At 30.9% G+C, this 20525-nt stretch overlaps 1 protein-coding gene across 1 annotated transcript; it reads left to right on the top strand.

Annotated features, from left to right (window-relative positions):
* The first annotated feature begins 2178 nt into the window (after nucleotides 1–2178).
* On the top strand, nucleotides 2179–6063 carry LOC131642623 (dihydrolipoyllysine-residue acetyltransferase component 4 of pyruvate dehydrogenase complex, chloroplastic-like). Its single transcript, XM_058912852.1, has 6 exons — nucleotides 2179–3270; nucleotides 3733–3924; nucleotides 4002–4089; nucleotides 4183–4253; nucleotides 4384–4467; nucleotides 5757–6063. The coding sequence occupies exons 1-6, from the start codon at nucleotides 2365–2367 to the stop codon at nucleotides 5859–5861; spliced, it is 1446 nt and encodes a 481-aa protein (XP_058768835.1). The 5' UTR covers nucleotides 2179–2364; the 3' UTR covers nucleotides 5862–6063.
* Nucleotides 6064–20525: the final 14462 nt, after the last annotated feature.

Here is a 20525-nt window from a genome sequence, read left to right as displayed (position 1 = left end):
TTTGGTGGTCAACAAATGTAATTGAAAAACACTTTCAAAATTATTATGTGCCACCATTTATGGTAGTTGAAGAAAGAAAGCTTTATTTGGGGTTCAATTTAGGTTAGTTTACAAGGTTGACTGACTCAATCCCCATTAGTGGTAAAAATCATAATAAGTTTGGTGTAATAGGTCAAAAGTCGTTAGCCACGGTACCTCATAACTAATTATAACCACTTAATGGTAAAGAAAATAAATCCACTAAAAATTTACCAAGGCCCAAGAATAGTGGAACTTGTGGACATAAATAGGAACATTGAGGTTCTTAACCATTTTCCTACTATAAATTGAAATAAGTAGGCTGACTTAGTTGGTAAGTCTAATTCCTTAATGACTTTATTTTGGACAAAATTATGGGTATTCCCGATATCTATAAAGTTTGACATAAGCTTGTTTTGAATATAACCCGACAATATTAAATTTAAGCAATAAAGTGTCTATTAGGGCATTAAGTCATATTTGAGACGATTTGAAATCTAAGTTAGGTTCTTTTTCCCTGTAAAGGTTTTTGTCACTAGAGGTTAGGTTCAAATTAGTATTGTCTTTCGTGGGTGATGCTTAGTCAGGTTCAAGAATTAAGAGGTGAAACTCTTGTTTGTAGTGGGGTTAGGTACAAGTTTGTTGTCACAATTATAACACAAACCATTAGCTCAATTTTCTTGTAATTATGCTTACTAAACAAATCACATGAAAAGGTGATGTAGGCTTTACTTTATTGGTCGTATTGTTGGAGTCTCCTCGCTTATCTTCTTCTTTGTATGATGAGACGTACCTGCAAAAAAACTTTTATGCGTAAGTTAGAGAATCTGCTAGCAAAAAACATAACAATGAATTAATTGCATGCTTGGGGGACTTTTATTTATACAATTATTAGAATCTAATTTGCTTAAGGAGGTTTATATCCCTATTGAGGCGATCTCAAAGATCGTTGATGGATAAGTGTAGGCTAGTCAACACATCTGACTCAAAGACCATGATATATATTGAGTTAGATTGATTAGGTCCGCCCCATTACAAAAGCTCCAAAACCCTTTGAATGTTTTAGTAGGTAACACACCTAAGAAATATTAAGTGTGACAAATTTAAACAAAAAAAAGGTTTGAAAATATCCGAGTTGAGAGGATTCATTGATGTGAACATATTATTGGAAGTCTAAGAGATATGTTAGGATACCATGTCAAGGGTTCACGTGAGTTTGAAATTTGTGACATGACATGTGTTTGCCATATTAAAGATATGATTATTAGGGATGACAAGTTGACAACAGGTTGGGTCGGGTGCGGGTTTCACACTACCCAAACCCGCATCCGAAATCAAAACTCGAACCCGAACCCAAACCCATATATTGTTCGGGTGACAAAATAACACCCACGCCCACACCCGTTGGGTTCGGGTTTTTTTACCCTAACCCGAACCCGCGACAAAATACATAAAATATATATTTTCTACAATTTTCCAACAACTTTCCACAATATATATATATATATATATATATATATATATATATATATATATATATATATATATATATATATAAACGAGTGTGATTTCGGGTTTCGAGTGCGGGTTTCACACTACTCAAATCTGCACCCAAATCCACACCCAATCCACTCAGGTTTTCACCCGTTGATTCGGATTTGGGTGCGGGTGGATCCCGCAGGTGCGGGTTTGTTTGCCATCCCTAAATTGATTATCGATCAATTAAAATAACTCTAAATAAAAATAAAATCCAACATATTCAATGATCATTTAAAAGAGAAGACAAAATCCTAACTATCAAAATATGAAAAATCAAATAAAATTCAAAGGAATCAATAATAAATTAATTAAGAGAATATAAAACTCTAACAATAAAAATCTTGGTCAGAAAAAAAGAAGAGTAGAACTTGAATTTAGAAACTCTTGAAGGCTTAAACATAAAATCGCACAAGTGATAAGTGAAGTGACTTCAAAGTTCTAACAAATTAAGACAATTTCATAAAGAGGATTCAATAATCTTTTTAACATTTTTTACAGCTTAAATAAAAATAACTCTCTTTAGATCTATATTTAAACTCCGATTCATTTGAGAGTGTTGATTATAATAAACTAGGTTTGTAACCAAAAAAACAAGCTCATCAATATTATAAAGTTGTATCTATCGACCATAATAAATAAACAAAACCTTTACATCGGTGAGATCGTTGAACAACAAGCACTACTTGTATATAGAGAGAACTTAAAAGACTAACCACTTCATAGCTACCCCTCAGGCCTCAACTCCCCCTCGTCGTCTCCGCCCCTCTCGTAAGTCATTCCATTCAATTTTCACTCTCATTTTCCAAAATGAACGCACATTCCACTTCGATAATCTCCATGGCTTCTCCATCTCCGTCTCTCCGCACCTCAACTTCCCTCCCTTTCTCCACTCTCATCCTCCCCCGCACCTCCTCCCTTCGCCGCCGTCCCTTCAAAATCCAAGCCAAGATCCGCGAAATCTTCATGCCCGCACTCAGTTCTACCATGACCGAGGGTAAAATCGTCTCGTGGATCAAATCCGAAGGCGACACTCTCTCCAAAGGTGATAGTGTTGTTGTTGTTGAATCAGATAAAGCTGATATGGATGTTGAAACTTTCTATGATGGAATTCTTGCTGCTATTGTTGTTTCCGAAGGTGAAACTGCTCCAGTAGGTGCTCCGATTGGTTTGCTCGCTGAAACTGCTGAAGATATCGCTGAAGCTCAAGCTAAGGCCAAATCCGTCAAATCCGGTTCTGGTTCTGGTTCTTCTCCTTCTCCTCCTCCTGAAGTACCGGACACTCCTCCGGTGGTTTCTTCTCAGTCTCCTCCCCCGCCGCCACCACCGATTAAGGCTGTTTCTGATGGTCCGAAGAAAATTACCGCCACACCTCAGGCGAAGAAGCTTGCGAAACAACATAAAGTTGACATTGCTTCAGTAAACGGGACTGGTCCGTTTGGGAGGATTACTCCGGCTGATGTGGAGGCTGCTGCAGGGATTGTGCCGTCAAAGAGTAATGCACCTTCGGTGGTAGCTTCTGCTCCGGTGGCGTCGGAGAAGCCGAAAGCTGGTTCTTCTTCTGCTGCACCGGCTGCGTTGCCGGGTTCGAGTAATGTTGCTTTTACTACTATGCAATCTGCTGTTGCTAAGAATATGGTGGAGAGTTTATCTGTGCCGACTTTCCGTGTTGGATATCCGGTTACGACGGATGCTCTTGATGCTCTATATGAGAAGGTATAAATTTGAATTTTGAAATTTGGTATATGATGATAATTATGATGATGACATTGTTTGATTTTGAAATTCGATATGAAGATTATAATGGCATTGTTTTATTTGGAAATTTGATGAATGCTGTTGATGACACTGGCATTGTTTGATTTTGAAATTTGATATATGATGATACTGGCATTGTCTGATTTTGAAATTTGATATATGATGATTATGGTAATGATGATAGTGGCATTGTTTGATTTTGAAATTTGATATATAATGATGACGGTAATGATGATGATAATGGCATGGTTTGATTTTGAAGTTTGATATATGCTGTTGACGGTGATGATGATGATGATGATGATGATGATGATGATGATAATGGCATTGTTTGATTTAGAAATTTTAGTGATGTATGGTTGAAATTGAGCATTATTGTGTTGGGACTTTGAAATGTGATGTTGAATTATTTATGTTCAGGTGAAACCTAAGGGTGTTACTATGACTGCTATATTGGCCAAAGCTGCTGCCATGGCACTTGTTCAGCATCCAGTTGTCAATGCTACCTGCAAAGACGGCAAGAACTTTCACTATAACAGTAACATTAATGTTGCTGTTGCCGTGGCAATCAATGGTGGTTTGATAACCCCAGTTCTTCAAGATGCTGATAAGGTCTGAATTTGGATTTGTTTGTCTGTTTATGTTTTTGTTCAATTTCATTGGTTGATTGTTTTGTTGTTGTCTTGTAGTTGGACTTGTATCTGTTGTCCCAAAAATGGAAAGAACTAGTTGCAAAGGCTCGTTCAAAGCAATTGCAACCTCATGAGTATAATTCAGGTTTGTTTATTGTTGTTGTTGTTGGCAATTCGATTTCTATGTTACTTGAATGTTCTAACCCGATATTATTTGTGCCTGGTTGGTTAAATGCAGGAACTTTCACGCTTTCCAACTTGGGTATGTTTGGAGTTGACAGGTTTGATGCCATTCTTCCACCAGGCCAGGTTAGTGATTATTTCAAGGATTTTGATTTATCATCTTCCTTATTTGTTAAATTGAGAGATTATCTGCCTAATTTTCTAGTAGTTTGAACCTTATTTTTGGGGAGGTTAAACATTTTTTCGTTTTTTTCAGGGGGCTATCATGGCTGTCGGAGCATCAAAGCCTACTGTTCTGGCTGATGCAGATGGATTCTTCAGGGTGAAAAATAAAATGCTGGTGAGTTATATAGTATATTCTTTTCTTTCTGTTTACGCATTCATGATTCGAACAAAAGATAAAACCCGGGTTAACATAAGCAAAAACTTCTGTCATTGCACCATGGTCATCATATGAATGCATAAACCTTAGAAAGTTAGAATACATTTGCATTTTGGCACACTAGCAATATAATTTTCAGAAGGGTTAACTGTTGTAGGGTCATAGCCTAAACTTTAGATTATATCTGGGTGGTGTTATGCTTTAGGAACGTATTTTTCTGCAGAATTATTTTCCTGGCTCTTTTTAAACATTCACCATAAGCGCACCCTTTCTATTTTCTATTTCCTGAATTTCTGATATTCAACGAGGAAACTCACCCATAAGCGCACCCTTTGTATTTTCTATTTCCTGAATTTCTGATTCCTTCTCCTCTTACCCAAATCAACCGAAGTTTTTAATATCCAGAATGCTTTTGTTCTTATCTGGCCTAGATCATATAGTCTTTCTCTCTTGATGAAAGTATTATCGAAACTTTTCACACTCTGTCTTGAGCTTTTTTTATTGATAGGGTTCACAGGAACCTTATTTCAGATAGCTCGATTGATTCCTAGGGGCTAAAGTGCATTTTAAAATACCACATAGGCTGATTTTGTAGTTTAACATATTTCTTCTGCTAAGTTTTCCTGGGCACGGTAAACAACTGGACCTGTTTCTTATATTCATTGTCGCATACTCGCATAGGACCTACAACCACGACTTCCTCTGTAATGTTTTGTTTTTGTTTTTCCTTTTGAAAAAAAAAATCTATACACCTGATTCTCTGCAAACAAATTCCACTGCCGTGTTTGGGGTGTGAACCAAGAAACCAACAATTGGGAATGTCTCCAAACCATCATTTTGAGTGCAGTGTTATTTCCTTCATAGTCAGTTAAATGGATATCCCCTTTTAGCAGATATTGTAGAGAAACACACTTTCTTTTGTTTATTTTTTATAGCATTTTTTGTTTGTTTATGATATAATCTTAGTTGTAGAATTAAGAAAATAAATAATGGAAAAGTTAGAGTAAAGTTAGAGATATGTCAATAAGCCTTTGAATCAATTTCTACCTCACTTTGGTGATAAAAGGTAGAAAATATTTTTCTTTCTTCATCTGGTATGCATCATATATCATGAATCATAAGAAGCACAATGACAAATACTCGTTCTGATGGTTCTCTTATGTCGTTTTTGATACGAACTATATGGAATCATTTTTTTTTAAATTTCCCAGGGTCAAATTAATTGATTCTTAACTTTCCTTTTTTAGGTGAATGTAACAGCTGATCACCGAATAATTTATGGGGCTGACCTGGCTGCCTTCCTTCAGACATTCTCTAAAATCATTGAAAACCCAGAAAGCCTAACATTATAGTCATTCCTCACTGAGAGATATATTTAGTTATACGAGACAGTGTTTCTTGAGAAGCTGTTTGCTCATTTCTTAAACTTTTTGTACTTTCTCTTTAGACTTTCTTTTTTTGTTATACTTTACTAGACTTAAACTTTGTGCTTTTTTCATTGCACTTTCTTTTTGCACAAGATTGCAATACAAACTTATAAGTTAGAGACCACAATTTAATTTTCTACTAATAAGTTCAAGTGTTTGGTGTTTAGATAAGAATATACCACAATTTTCTACTGGAAATATATTTCCGATATGCATTCCCACACACATATAATTCATTCGTTTTTGAGATTTACCCTATTTTCCGGTAAAATTTATTCTGAAAATGCACTTCGAGTATAAATCGGAAATGTAATTTCAGTTCCTAATAAACAATAACATAATCTCTTGTTACCTGGCGCCTTTATTATCATATTATCCAAATTTATTGTTTTTATTGGGAATTATTAAAAGGGAACAAAACTTAAAAGCTAGTCCACGAAACACAATTCTCTCTATTCGCTTCATCGTTTTCCTTTTCCTTTCTTCATTTCAAGCTTTTATTTTTCAACAAAAATCCAAACAATATAAAACAAAAGTTAAGCCACAAAATATTAGGATAATTTCTTTCCTGACCCCCTATGGGGTGATTCCCAGCGAAAACTCCTAAATACCCCTACTTCGGACTTCGGAAATGCATTTCTGAAGTAAATATTTTTCTAGATTTTTCTAGAGTTCGGAAATGCATCTCTGAAAAAAATTGAGATTTTGGTTATTTCATATATGCATCTCCGAAACACCAAAAAAATAGAGATTTTGATTAATCAGATATGTATATCCGAAAATATCCCAAAAATTATTTTTTTTGGGATATTTGATTAATTCATATATTATTAAATTGATATAATTTATAAGTTATAAATAATAATAATGATAATTATCCTGTTGATATTTCTATTCTAATTTCAATTAAAATTAATAAATAAATTTCATATTAATAATTACTAAAACTATAACTAATACACAATAATTATGATTATATAAAAAATTAATTATTCAGCAAAATTTTAAAATAAAATAAATCAAATAAGAATAAAATTATTTATTATTTTATTCATATTTTAATATAAATTTCAAATTACATAGTTTTTCAAAATAATAAATAAAAATAAAAAATAAAAAATTATTTTAATAATTAATTATGATAAAAAATCATTTTTCATTTAGTTTAAAGAAATTAAAAGAAAATTTTGTCTTAATTTTATTTAATGAATAAATAAATTATATATTTAATTTTATATAATTCAAAATTTACTTATGAAATTAGAATATTTTTAATTTATATAAGTTAGTAAAATAATTATTAACTTTAAAATCGATTAAGAAATTTTGAAAATTAAAATAATTTTATATAAGTTAGAGTGTTTTTAATTTATATTTGTTTATAAAATATTTTTTTATAACTATAAAATTGTTTTTGAAAATTAGTTTATAAAATAATTTTTGTCTCATAAAAAAAATAGAAAATAAATATCTTTATTATTATTATTATTTTTTTTTTTTATAAAAATAAAATGTTAGTTTAAATATTATTAGATTAATATTATTATTATTATTATATTTGATTATAATGATATATATTTAATAATTTATTCTAATTAACACAATTAATTATACTATTAATTGTATTGATTCACCTTGATTTTAATTTCTTAATAATTATTGATTTTTTTTGGAAATGCATATCCGAAACAATTCAAGACTAATGCATCTCCGAAGGCACCTCTCTCTCTAAAAAAAAATGTTGATTTCGGAAATGCATCTCCGAGAACACTTTTTTATTGGTGTTTTCGGAAATACATCTCCGAAAACTTTATTTTTGGTATTTTCGGAAGTGCACTTCCGAAATCAACTTTTTTTTTAGTGAGGGGTGCCTTCAGAGATGCATATTCGAAATATAGAGACATTCTGGAGATTTTGACACGGGAGACCAAAAAAATTAGGGGTCAATAAAAAAATTCTCAATATTAGACTCGTTTCTCTCCTCTCTTTCCCACTCGCTTTTCTTTGTTTTTCTCACTCGAATCCTATGCTTTTCAATATCCGATTCCGCCATGAATGAGCTAGCTCAACGAAAACATACAAACACAAAACCCTTTTCAATACTATTTTTTGGTTGTATATGTTATTGTTTATTAGGAGCCGATAATACATTTCTAGCTTTATTCAGATGTGCATTTCCAGTTTTATCCTATAGGATATAGGATAGAATAAGAGATGCTCTAATATATTAGGTCAATTTATTATTTGTTAGATATATGTTGTACATTAGAGGTGGCAAAACGGGCCGCCCGCTCCGCCCGCCGTCCGCCCCGTCTTATGTCCGCCAAAAAGTGAGCAGGACGGGCATGCCCGCCAAGTTAAATGGGCATAAAAGTCATGCCCTCCCCGCCAAGATGGCGGGTTGGCGGGCGGTGGGCTTACCCGCATATTTTTATTTATATATATTTTTAATAGATTAATAGGCTTTTTTACCTTTTAATTAAACTTTTCACTTATTTTTTAAAACAATTTTTTATAAAAGCAACTTTTTAACAAATTTACTTAAAAAATATTACATATATATTTATAAATAAATGTATAAAATAAACCATCAAGAATTGCAATTACTAGAATTAACTAAAAAAAGAGTGAGTTTTGAAGGAGGGGCGGGTATGGCGGGCGACAGGTTTTGGCGGGGCGGGCTTTGGCGAGCGGCGGGCCTAAATTCCCAACCCAACCCGCCATTTTTGGCTGGTGCGCGGGCCGGCCCGACGGGCCACGACCCATTTTGCCACCCCTATTGTATATTACCTCTGACTTATTATTTTAAAGTATTATAATAATTTTAGGGTTAATAGTTGTTTACCCCCCTATAATATGAGCGTGTTTCGGTTTACCCGCTACCGTTGCCAAAGGCAGGTTTTGGCAACGTTTTTTTTGAAAAAACCGTTGCCAAAAGGTAGGGAGGGGGGAAAGCAAAATTCGCTAACATTACAGGGGGTTGAATTACTATTAACCCATAATTTTAATATTAATTAAAAATTATAATTTGTAATTTCAACATTCAAAAATTATTTTAAATTAAACGGTTTTAAATTGAATTGTGAAGATACATTCAACTCTTCAGAAAAAAAATTGAATTGGATTGGATCAGAATTTTTAATTAGTCTTTTAAAATTAAATAGTAAATAATTTTACTTTTGAATTAGATGGTTCTTTTCCCTTAAAACTGAGCTAAACTGCATCGTAAATGTCCTAATTATTATGCAAAACTCACAGGATCCGTATTTGTTAGGGAAAAGAATAACTAGCCTAGAGTTCGAGGACTAGGAATCTCCTTAGAATAACGAGAGAAATTGTGATATATATATATATATATATATATATATATATATATATATATATATATATATATATATATATATATATATATATATATATATTTCATGACACAGACTTGTCTCAATTAAAGCAGCTAAACATTGTTTAAAATCTTTACATCTATCAATATAAGCTTATCTATGTTTGATAAAGATTTATTAGATGCTCTCCAATTAACCATTCATACCAATGGTTACAATTTCAAACCTGGTAGTGAAATTATGGCTATATGTTAAGGGTTTATTACAAAGTTCTTACCACTTTAAACCCTAAAGCTAAACAAATATCGTTTCCAGGAACTACTACTTTAGTTCAAACTAATTTGCTAACATCTAATGTTGCAACTAATAGGTTGCTAAAATGGGATGAAATTAATTTTCCAGAAACCTGGAACCTTCCTCGGGCCATTAAACCGGAACCTATCCTTAATAAGGATGTTGATCAAATAATCCAGTGTAGTGAAGGAGATTTAGAGATAAATTTTAGCTCTAAAAGAATTATTAGAATACCTAGATCTATGTTTGGAAGACATTCTGTGAATTCTATAAATGAATTTTACTCTGCTCCTAGTCAATTAGCTAGACCCTCAACTTCTCAATTAAGAGAAGAAATAGAAGTCGTTGAAAATATAAGACTTAGCAAAAATAAAATTCCCCATGGTATATATCAAAAACCAAATCCTCCTAGAGTAGAATCACCTACTCCCTCAGATATGGACTTCCCGTTATAATGTTAGATTATTCTCCAGGTAGTAATCTAAGAAACCTTGTCAATAACGAGTTTTAGCATGAAAGGTACACCCAATTTATGAATGGAATATTGATGGATTAAATGACAAGCAAATCGTGGATACAATACATAGAATAATTATGTATTCAACTTTTTGTAAACAACATGAAAATTCTAACAGAGATATTGCCTCCTTCATATCAACTGGATTTGTTGGTCAATTAAGAGGCTGGTGGGATCATTATCTCACTGAAAGTCAGAAAAAAGATATTCTTCACCATAAGAAAAATTTTAAGTCCGAAGCTCCTGGAATCGGATTAAGTGGTATTGCCACCACATGTGAAGAAGATGCGGTTTATACATTGTGTCTCTCTATCCTTCAACATTTTGTTGGAACCAATATCCCTGTTGGAGAAAAACTTCAAACTCTACTTCAGAATCTAAGATATCTTTCTCTTACACATTTTAGATGGTATAAAGATACCTTTTTGTCTAGAGTTTACCAATTAACCCTAATTCTATCCACTGGAAAGTCAAATTTATTGATGGTTTACCCCATTTCTTTTCTGAAAAGGTTAGAAATTCTTTAAGAAGTAAAAATGATGGGATAAATATTAATTACCCTGAAAGAAGTTCTAACCATAATTTCTTTTTCCGATTCATTAGGATATTTTCTCTGAAAGAAGTTCTTTAAATTTCCCATAGACATTTGTTGGGAGCTTTGCTCTTTGACTTTATTATTTTGGTCTTCAGCTATAGCTGCTTGAATTAGAATAATTTTATTATGGATTTCTTCAGATTTGAAATATCAATATATTGAAGACGTTTGATTAATGACTCAGCTAAACCATTTTGTGTATGTACATAAGGAACAAGATGTTCCACAGTAATTCCAATTGACATGAAATATTTATTAAATGATACATATGTAAATTCACCATCATTTCCAAGTCTAATTTTCTTTATACCATAATCAGAAAATTGAGCTCTAAGTTTAAGTATTTGTGCAAGAAATTTTGCAAATGCCATATCACGACTTAACAATAAACATACATATGACCATCTACTAGATGCATAAATTAATACCATGAAACACCTGAATGGTATTGGCGGTGGGTGGATTGGTCCACACATATATTGTAACACCCCATTTTTACCCGACAAATATATATAAATCAGAGTTTCAAAATTTCTCAATAAACAAATGAGGCGTCACATAATCAAAACAAAACAAATCAACTCGTCGCATAAAGCGGATACATAACACCTTTGAAACAGAATAACTTATTTTATTAAAACACAGCGGAATCACTTAAACAAGTATTCAATAAAATATCTTCAGTTATTTTATCATTTTGTTCCACCAAGATAACACAATTAAACAGCAACGTCATGAATGACATAAATCGTTTCCCCCAGAGTGCTACGTATCAGAGCGACAACCGACTCGAGTAACGACAACTAAATCTTCATACTTGAATACCTGCACGTTACCAATATAAAGGCAACGGCGAAACAAGAGAAAGGGGTGAGATATCAAATCATATAAGTGGGCGTATGATAATTTGCATACTAGGATTCAGACATATAAAATCATTACATCGCAAGTATCAACAGTTACCATACACATCATACTTCCACAGTTCATTAATCTCACATACTTTTCATCGTACAACAAGTCATAATCATGTAAATAGTATCATCCAATAAATTTCACATATTTAAGTATGCACGAAGTTCAATCGTATAATACTCACAGGATTCAATACTATTATTCCAAATATATACACAATTCATCATTATCACATATTCACACATTCAACCAATTATGTATCCAAACATCACCAATTTCAATTATCACATCTCATGTACACATAAAAATCACATAAATGCATATATTCAAACATCACATGACCTCAATGTGACTCAATGCAAGACATGTGACGCTATGCATGTGGTACCCAATGTGGACCCAAAGTTCCACCGCTTCCGATTCATATAGAATCTAGCCACACTTCAGATCCGGACAAGATCGAAGCCACCAAATGTAAACATATAGTTTACCGCTTTCCGAATTCACTCTAGAATCCAAGCCGCTTCCGATCCGGACAAGATCAAAGCTACTACGCATGTTTCCAATTAAGGATCAACGTAATCTACGTCTATTTCCATTCAAGGATCACCGTCTAATACCATGTGAACCCACAGTTTTACCGCTTCCACAATAAAGCCGACTATGCTATGAATGAATGTACAATTAACAACAATATATACAATTAAGATTATCTCTTCAATCTTAACTTACCGCATACCACAATAATCCAACTCTATGAATTATCCACCAATTGTACACAATATTCACAACACATAGATATTATTCACATATAAAAGGCCAATTAATCCATTACGATTCACAAAATCCAATTAACACTAGTAACCATACTATCTCATGTTAATTCTCATTTTGCCAATTATATATGAACATACACTTTTAAAATCAAGCAATTAATCATTAAAATTAATGCTATCCAACTACTCACATAGAATCAATATCAAAACAACATCATTGGCATAGCAATATATATTTCTCAACATACATATTCAAGCCAAAACACAATTACGGATAAATTCTCAAAATATCGTACTTTACCGACAAACCTAATAGTTGGTCTAATTCCAAATTATATTCCAATCAATTAAACACATTGAAATTAATTCAACTATTAATTTAATCAACCAATTAATAATCACACTATATTAATTTAATTCACTTCAATTTCTACTCCATTTCTAATTTCTAGCATTCTATTGCTCAAAACCATTTTAATTGAAAAGAATATCGCGCTAGCTTTCTAACGCCTCGAACGGAGACTCAAACGGAGTTACGGTTCAAAAGATATGAATTGTTAAAGTTCCAATGAAAAAAACAAACACCGACGTTATACACTGACAACTCTAAACATGTCAGAATTACTCAAAACAAATAAAAATATGACTCTTAATAATTCAAAACAACTCTAACAACTTATTGTCGACTCTAACAACTCTATTGACAACTCTAACAACTCTATTGACAATTCTATTAAATTATTATAATTTATTTATAAAGAATATTTAAACCAAACACAATTTCAGTCGATTTGTAAAATATCACAATTTCAACAAAATAACACCACCATGTTAATCTACTAATTAAACTTAGCTACTACGTAAATTTTTATCAAATTCCGAACAACTAATTATACCGTTTAATTCCGCTATTCGGTCAATGGGACTGTTTTGAGTACATATGTTCTTGCTACTGTTTCTACTCTACCTTATATATATATCGCTACAGTACAACATAACATGGAATTTTATTTTCATTATGCTACTTATTGTTTTCTCGATACACTATGAAACAAAGTGAGATAAACTATGGTATTTTTATAATTAAAAGTAAAAACAAGAAATGAAAACAAATGTCGTTTTCACAAACCAAACAAGCTGTTAAGTCTTAGCAATAAAATAATTCACTGTAGAGTTTTAAAGGACATGCCTTCCAAACATTTTGAACTACATGATACGAAGACACTGAAGGCTATATGATTAAACCATTTCAAGGTCAATTGGATAATCTAGACTCCTGGAGAAACATTGGTAATTTCCTCATTTATTATTCGGTGTTGCATGACATTATCATATATATACATGACTCAAGAATTAATTAGTTTCATGAATCCAACAATTAAACAAGGCTACAGTACCATCATCAGTTCATATTCATGAAGAACAAATTCCAACAGTTCATATAAACATAAGAATCTAATTCCAATTTCCAGCAACTATCAACACAAGTTAATGCAGTAATTTACACACCCAATTCCCCTACATACAAGATTTCATAAGCCCCACTATAGGAAGAGAACCCCACCCTTACTTTATCAATAGAAGCAACTCAATGGGTCTCTAATTGCATCTTTACTTGACACCATGAATGAAAAATCTTCAAGCTTCTTCTTCTTCTTCTCCATAGTCTTGCCTCTTTCTCTTCTATTCTTGTTTCTTCATTATGACAACTCCCTCTTTCCCAAATCTCTAAAACCCTAATATAAAACCAATTGGGCTTAGTGTTTAAATCCTGAAAATTATATCTCGTACCCCTACATTTATCCCAATACCCCTACAATTTTAAAAAAATCCCAATTTTGTCCTTATTAAATTTTTAACTTTTCTTGTTTGTTTTTTATTTTTCCATTTTTACTGTATGTACGGACGAAAACATGCAGAATTCTAGTGAGTAAAATCCAAAACCGGACAACCCAGGGATGGGTGTTCCGGTTCCTTTTTTTTTCAATTTTACTGAACCGGATATCTCAAAATTGGGTGTTCCGGTTTGTTACTTTTTACTAACCGGATATCCCCTATGTGGGTATTCCGGTTCTTTTTTTTCAATTTTTTTTCCGTACAAAAATCTTCATACAAATACATGAATTTATTAATATAATATATAAAATTGCAAAAGTTGGAAAGGGATCGAAGAGCAATAACGAACCTGAGACGAGATTTACCCCAAGGCTGACTATAAGCTCTTCTACAAAATCTCTTCCTCTGAATACTTCACTCCATATTTCTCTCCAATCTTTCTATATATCTACAACACAATAAATAAATAAAAAATTTAAAAAAACTGTCAATAATTAAAATTAAAAAGAATAAAAGAATTGAATAGTGTGAAATTGGAAGAGAAAGAACCTGAGCCATAGGCTGAGAAGGAAGAACAAGAGTCCCAACAGCATCAACAAATTAAAAAAATTAAAAAAAAAATGAAAAAAAAGGTAACAAACCGGAACACCCAATTCTGGGATATCCGGTTCAGTAAAATTGAAAAAAAAAGGAACCGGAACACCCACCCCTGGGTTGTCCGGTTTTGGATTTTACTCACCAGAATTCTGCATGTTTTCGTCCGTACATACAGTAAAAATGGAAAAATAAAAAATAAAAAAGAAAAGTTAAAAATTTAATAAGGACAAAATTGGGATTTTTTTTAAAATTGTAGGGGTATTGGGATAAATGTAGGGGTACGGGGTATAATTTTCTTAAATCCTCTCTTTATTTAATATTCTCCAAAATCAATTTAGGCCCAATAAGAGATATAACTCAAATAATCAATTATATCACTTATAATAATAATTCCTTCAATATAATAATTCCGACTTATAAATAATATTATTCTTAATATTATTTTCCGACTATCCGACTTTAATTTAATAATTCCAAATATGCCCTTAATATAATATCGGCCATCCAAATTCCACTAAATCCATATTTAAATCCTTCAATAATTTAATTAACCAATTTAATTAAATTCGGGGTGTTACATATATATCCTTGAATTCTTTCAAGAAATGCAGGTGATTATGTCTGAATCTTGTCTGATGAATGCTTTATTATTAGTTTTCCAAGAGATTAAGCTTCACATGGTCTATCTTCTTTGGTAAGTTTTAAATTTTTCAATGGATGACCATGTGTACTTTCAACTATTTTACGCATCATTATTGAACCAGGAAGACCTAAATGGTCATGCCATAAAGTCACAATTTTGGGATCTTATTTTACTACTAAATTGCATTCAATTTCATGTATATATGTATAATGTAATCTAGAAGGCAATATTGGTAGTTTTTCTAAAGTTTTCTTCTTTCCCAAAACATTAGAAGTAATATTAATTTCTTTCACATTACCTTCAGTTAAAGTTTCAGTATCATATCCTTGACGATATATGTTATTAAAACTCAACAAATTTGTCTTTTGATTTTAGAGAGTATAAAGCATTACTAATGACAAATTTTGTTCTATTTGGTAATATGAACATAGCATTACATGTTGCTTCTATCAAATCAGTTGGACCTGAGATTGTATTTATTATACCATTGGTAGGTTTTATATCAGTAAAATATTACTTACTTTTGAGGATCGTGCGGGTAGTTCCACTTCCGGAATGCAAATGTCTTTGATATTTTCCATGTCTAGCCTTCTTAAAAATAGAAATAAGATCAAAGAGAGTGTAAATCAATAAGACACATTCATCATTATATATAAAGCAAATATTACACAACCTACACACTCTTAAATAAACCCAAAGTAAAAATATAAAAGTAATATAATTACACCATAAATTATTCAAATACATATTTTTAAATAGTTACTTAATTTCTTTCACCTCCCTCAAAATAGGTATTATCATTTATGGGTTCAATCTCATTAAAATTAACTTCTTTTCTTTTTTCCTCTACGAATGCCATTTGTCTTTTACACAAATGCTCTGGTGTTCTACACACCTTAGATCAATGGCCTTTCTTCCTCATCTGTAGCATACATCCTCATAATTCCTCGAGGGACCTTCTTATATATACTTACCCCTTCCTCGGCGATTCTAATTATTTTGGTCATATCTGGGAGATCTATAATTATTCATACGACCTCGTCCACGTCCTCTACCATGAAAATGGTTTCGACCGTGGAAAAAATTCCGACCATGATATCCTCCTCGACTGTGGCTATCAAAACGAGCAAGACCATTATTACCATTAGAACAAACATGACCACCACGTCTCTTAAGACTATTAAAGCCACCATGTCCACGATTAAAGGTTGTGGCATTAATTTCAGGATATGTTATCGTTCCTGTGGGTTGTGACTGGTGATTGTTTATACAAAGTTTGTTATTTTGTTTTGCCACTAGAAGGACTGCGACTAAATTAGAATACTCAGCAAATTTCCTCATTCTATGTTGTTGTTGCAATAATACATGGGATCCATGGAAAGTTGAAAAAAAATTAACTTTTCGTTTTCAGTTATAATTGTGCCACAAAATTCTAACTTTGTTATAATCTGGTGAACAGCAAAGTTATATGAAACAACACTTTTATAATCTTGGAACCTTAACTTGTTCCACTGATCCATTAATGAGGGTAACATGACTTTCTTCCGATGTCCAATTCTATCTTTAAATTTGTCCCACAAATCTTGGGATTTTTCGAATTTGAGTGTTTTGTTTGCAATCCATCATCAAGATGGTGTTTGATTATTCTATTCACTTTTGACTTTTTCTTTGCCATTTCATCTGGGTCGTCTGTTGATTTTCCATAATTTTCTCCTTCAAGGATTTTGTTAAGTCCCTCACATGTAAGGTACTCTATTAAATTGTTGTTCCAAGTTATGAAGTTGTCTCCAGTTATGTTTAGAATTTTGAATTGATGCTTAAGATTTGACGTGATTATATCTATAATTCATATTAACACAATCAATATCTAACGCATAAACCAAAAAGAATCAATAGATTTAATAACAACGATTACAAAAACCATGACCATGTTTTATTCACAAATCTTTATTAATAAATCAAGCTAAGACTAAAAACCACCAAATCTAAATCAAGCTAAGACTAGTAATGGTAAAATAATAAATATCATTAATACTACAAAATCTTTACCTAAATCTTCATGCTTGATAATACCGATAAGGAACAAAATAATGACAAGTAGAGTGATGAATAAAAGAAGGAATTTAGCCATTTGAAGAAGATGTATAAATATTTTGAGAATGGTGTAAAAGTAATGAAAGAAGTTAAAGTATTTATAGATGTAATTTTGAAAATTTGTCGTTGTATTACCGTTGGGGAAAAGGAAAAAGAAAAAGGTTAAGTGTGATAAAAAAATATCTAGCCAAATTTTAAGTGTGTTAAATATCATCTAACCGTTATAAGTGTTATAAATAATTATAAAATATAACATATAAGGTAAATGAACACATATGATAAAAAAAATAGTATATGCATATGAGGTTTTAGACCTCCACTATATATAAAAGTTAGTATTTGCATATGGGTTTTAAACCTCCACTAAATATAAAAGTTAGTAACTTCATATGAGGTTTTAAACCTCCATTAAATATAAAGGTTAGTAACAACATATGAGATTTTAAACTTCCACTAAATATAAAGGTTAATGACTATATATGGATTTTTAAACCTCCACTAAATATAAAAGTTAGTAGCTGATAGGGATGACAATGTGTAGGATTTGCGCAGGATAATATTTTTCTTATCCGCGGTTTGAAAAATTTCTCGTATCCAAGCCCATACCCACATGGGCACCAATATTTATACCCGTACCCGTACTCTATGGGTACCTCAATACACGTGTCAGTATTCGTTTACCCGCATTAGTAGTAAAATTAAATTAATTAATTACAAAGAGAAATGTTTCTTTGTGCGAATTAGTATGAAACAAAACCGAAGAATGAATTATATCTCCTAATCTAATTATAATATCAAACTAAAAGAAAACGAGGAAAAAAGTAGAATGGTAACACTTATGTCTTTCAAGATAATTTTTGCCAATGAAGGTATTTATACTAGTAGAAATATTACTATTATACTAAGTAAATAATTGGTATTACTATTTTATCTTTTGACAAATTATAAATCACCAATAATTTATCATTGTTATTTTAAGTTTGACAATTTAGATTAATATTTTTAAATAATAATAATTTTCTTAATTATTATAACAAAATGAAATATATTTGATCTGAAAAACCTTTATATTGATTAATCAAATGAACAAAAGTTATTGACGGGAAATAGCATAAAATCCACCTTCTTTTTAAATTATACATCTTTTGTATTCTAGTATTTTCTAATATCTTTCTTATAATTGAGGAGACTTCTTTCTAAAATCTACTCTTATAATACTTATTACAACTAGACTTGAAATTGCTTTAAGGATAAAAGAGTTGTATTTATTATTTTGAGATAACAATGGAACCATATAAATATGATACCTGTATTTATCTCATATATGTGAATATTTGTCAGATATTCATTAATTTAGAGATATCATCAGAGATATTTATGAATATTATTTTTTATTTTTTTGTAATAATATAATTAATTAAATTTTATTATCCTTTTTACAGAAAAACATTTCCAAATTTAACACATAATAATAAAAAATAAATCACATTCATTTTATTTCTTCTTTTATCTAATAGTTATATGATTCAATAAAATAATAGTAATTTCATATTTAACATAATCATAGTAATAATTTTAGATTAAACAAATTAATGTTTAAATAATTTTGATAATTATTAACAGATACAAATACTCACGGATATAGTATTATCAGATCTGTATCCAAGCCCGTAAAAAATAGATAACTAAATATTCATTTATTTTACTTATGAATACCTATTAAATTATTTAACTCGTATCCGTCACGAGTTTTACCCATAGATACTTAAAGATGAATTTTTTTATCATCCCTAAATTGGATGACTTCGAAAAAAGGAAATTAAACTTATCAAAAATATTCTCATATAAAAAAAAAGTTGAATTCACGATCTTTTGATATATTAACCAACTAATTATCAACTGAGACAATCTTCAATGATAAATATTTACATTTAAATGAAATGTTAGGCTATATTGCTTTTATGATAAATATTTAATATAAAAAAAAGAAAATATTTTTTCATATTTTATTTCAGCTTAAAATATTGAAGAGAACGAGTTTTTTCTACTCATCCAAAATGTAAAAATAATTAAAACAAAAAATAATTCTATGTAAAAATATCAATTTAAGTTATTGAATAAGAGGATTATTAATATAAAAATAAAAAAAATATTTAAAAAAAATATTTTTAAGGGATTGAAATTGAAGTCTCTTTCGATTAATTTTTTTAGGTTGGATAGCAAACTTAAAAGCATCAAAGGTGTTAAGAACACTCCATAAATCTTATAGGTGAGTGAGAAATATGAAAGAGAAAAAAAACTTTTATGGCGAAAAATTTATGAGAGAACAAAAACTTATTAGTATTTTTATACAATGGGACAAATACAATATGTGTTCAACACAAAATACATGCATGGTAAAAAATTAAAGATATATGATTTTAATAGGTGACATATAAAATACATGCATAGAAAGAAAATGAAAGAGACGTGATTTTAAAAGATGGCATAGAAGAAAATGAAAGAAAAATGATTTTAGAAAGTGACACCTAATGTTATAATTGAAATGGCACATAAAATTACATGGCATGTAAAATGTTGTCAAAACTTACATGTACGTTCGAAAGTAGCCTAACCGAAAGAGTTTGTTGAACAGAGGCGTGGCTTAATGATTTAATTGTAAATTGAAAAATATAATAACGACAAGTAAATTTATGAGTATGAATCCCTCTTTTACTTTTACTATTTGTTCACAAAATGTCCTAAATATTAAAAGAGAATATTTTATTATTATAGTAAATTATTAAAATCAATTTTTTTCACCACTAATATTTGTTGAAATTAAATTCAAGTATTTGAACAATTCTTTATCGCTACACAGTGACAATGAAGAAAACAAGAAAGAAAGTTTGAGAAAAAAAATGGTTAGGGTTTACAAAAATTTAAAGGAAGAAGATGATGATTGTGGAAAACCTCTTATTCACTTGCAACTGCAAATTATG

Source organism: Vicia villosa, linkage group LG1, assembly GCF_029867415.1.
Source record: "Vicia villosa cultivar HV-30 ecotype Madison, WI linkage group LG1, Vvil1.0, whole genome shotgun sequence".
Taxonomy (NCBI): Eukaryota; Viridiplantae; Streptophyta; class Magnoliopsida; order Fabales; family Fabaceae; genus Vicia; species Vicia villosa.
Note: the sequence above shows the minus strand (reverse complement) of the source record. Positions and strands in the feature narration are given on the sequence as shown.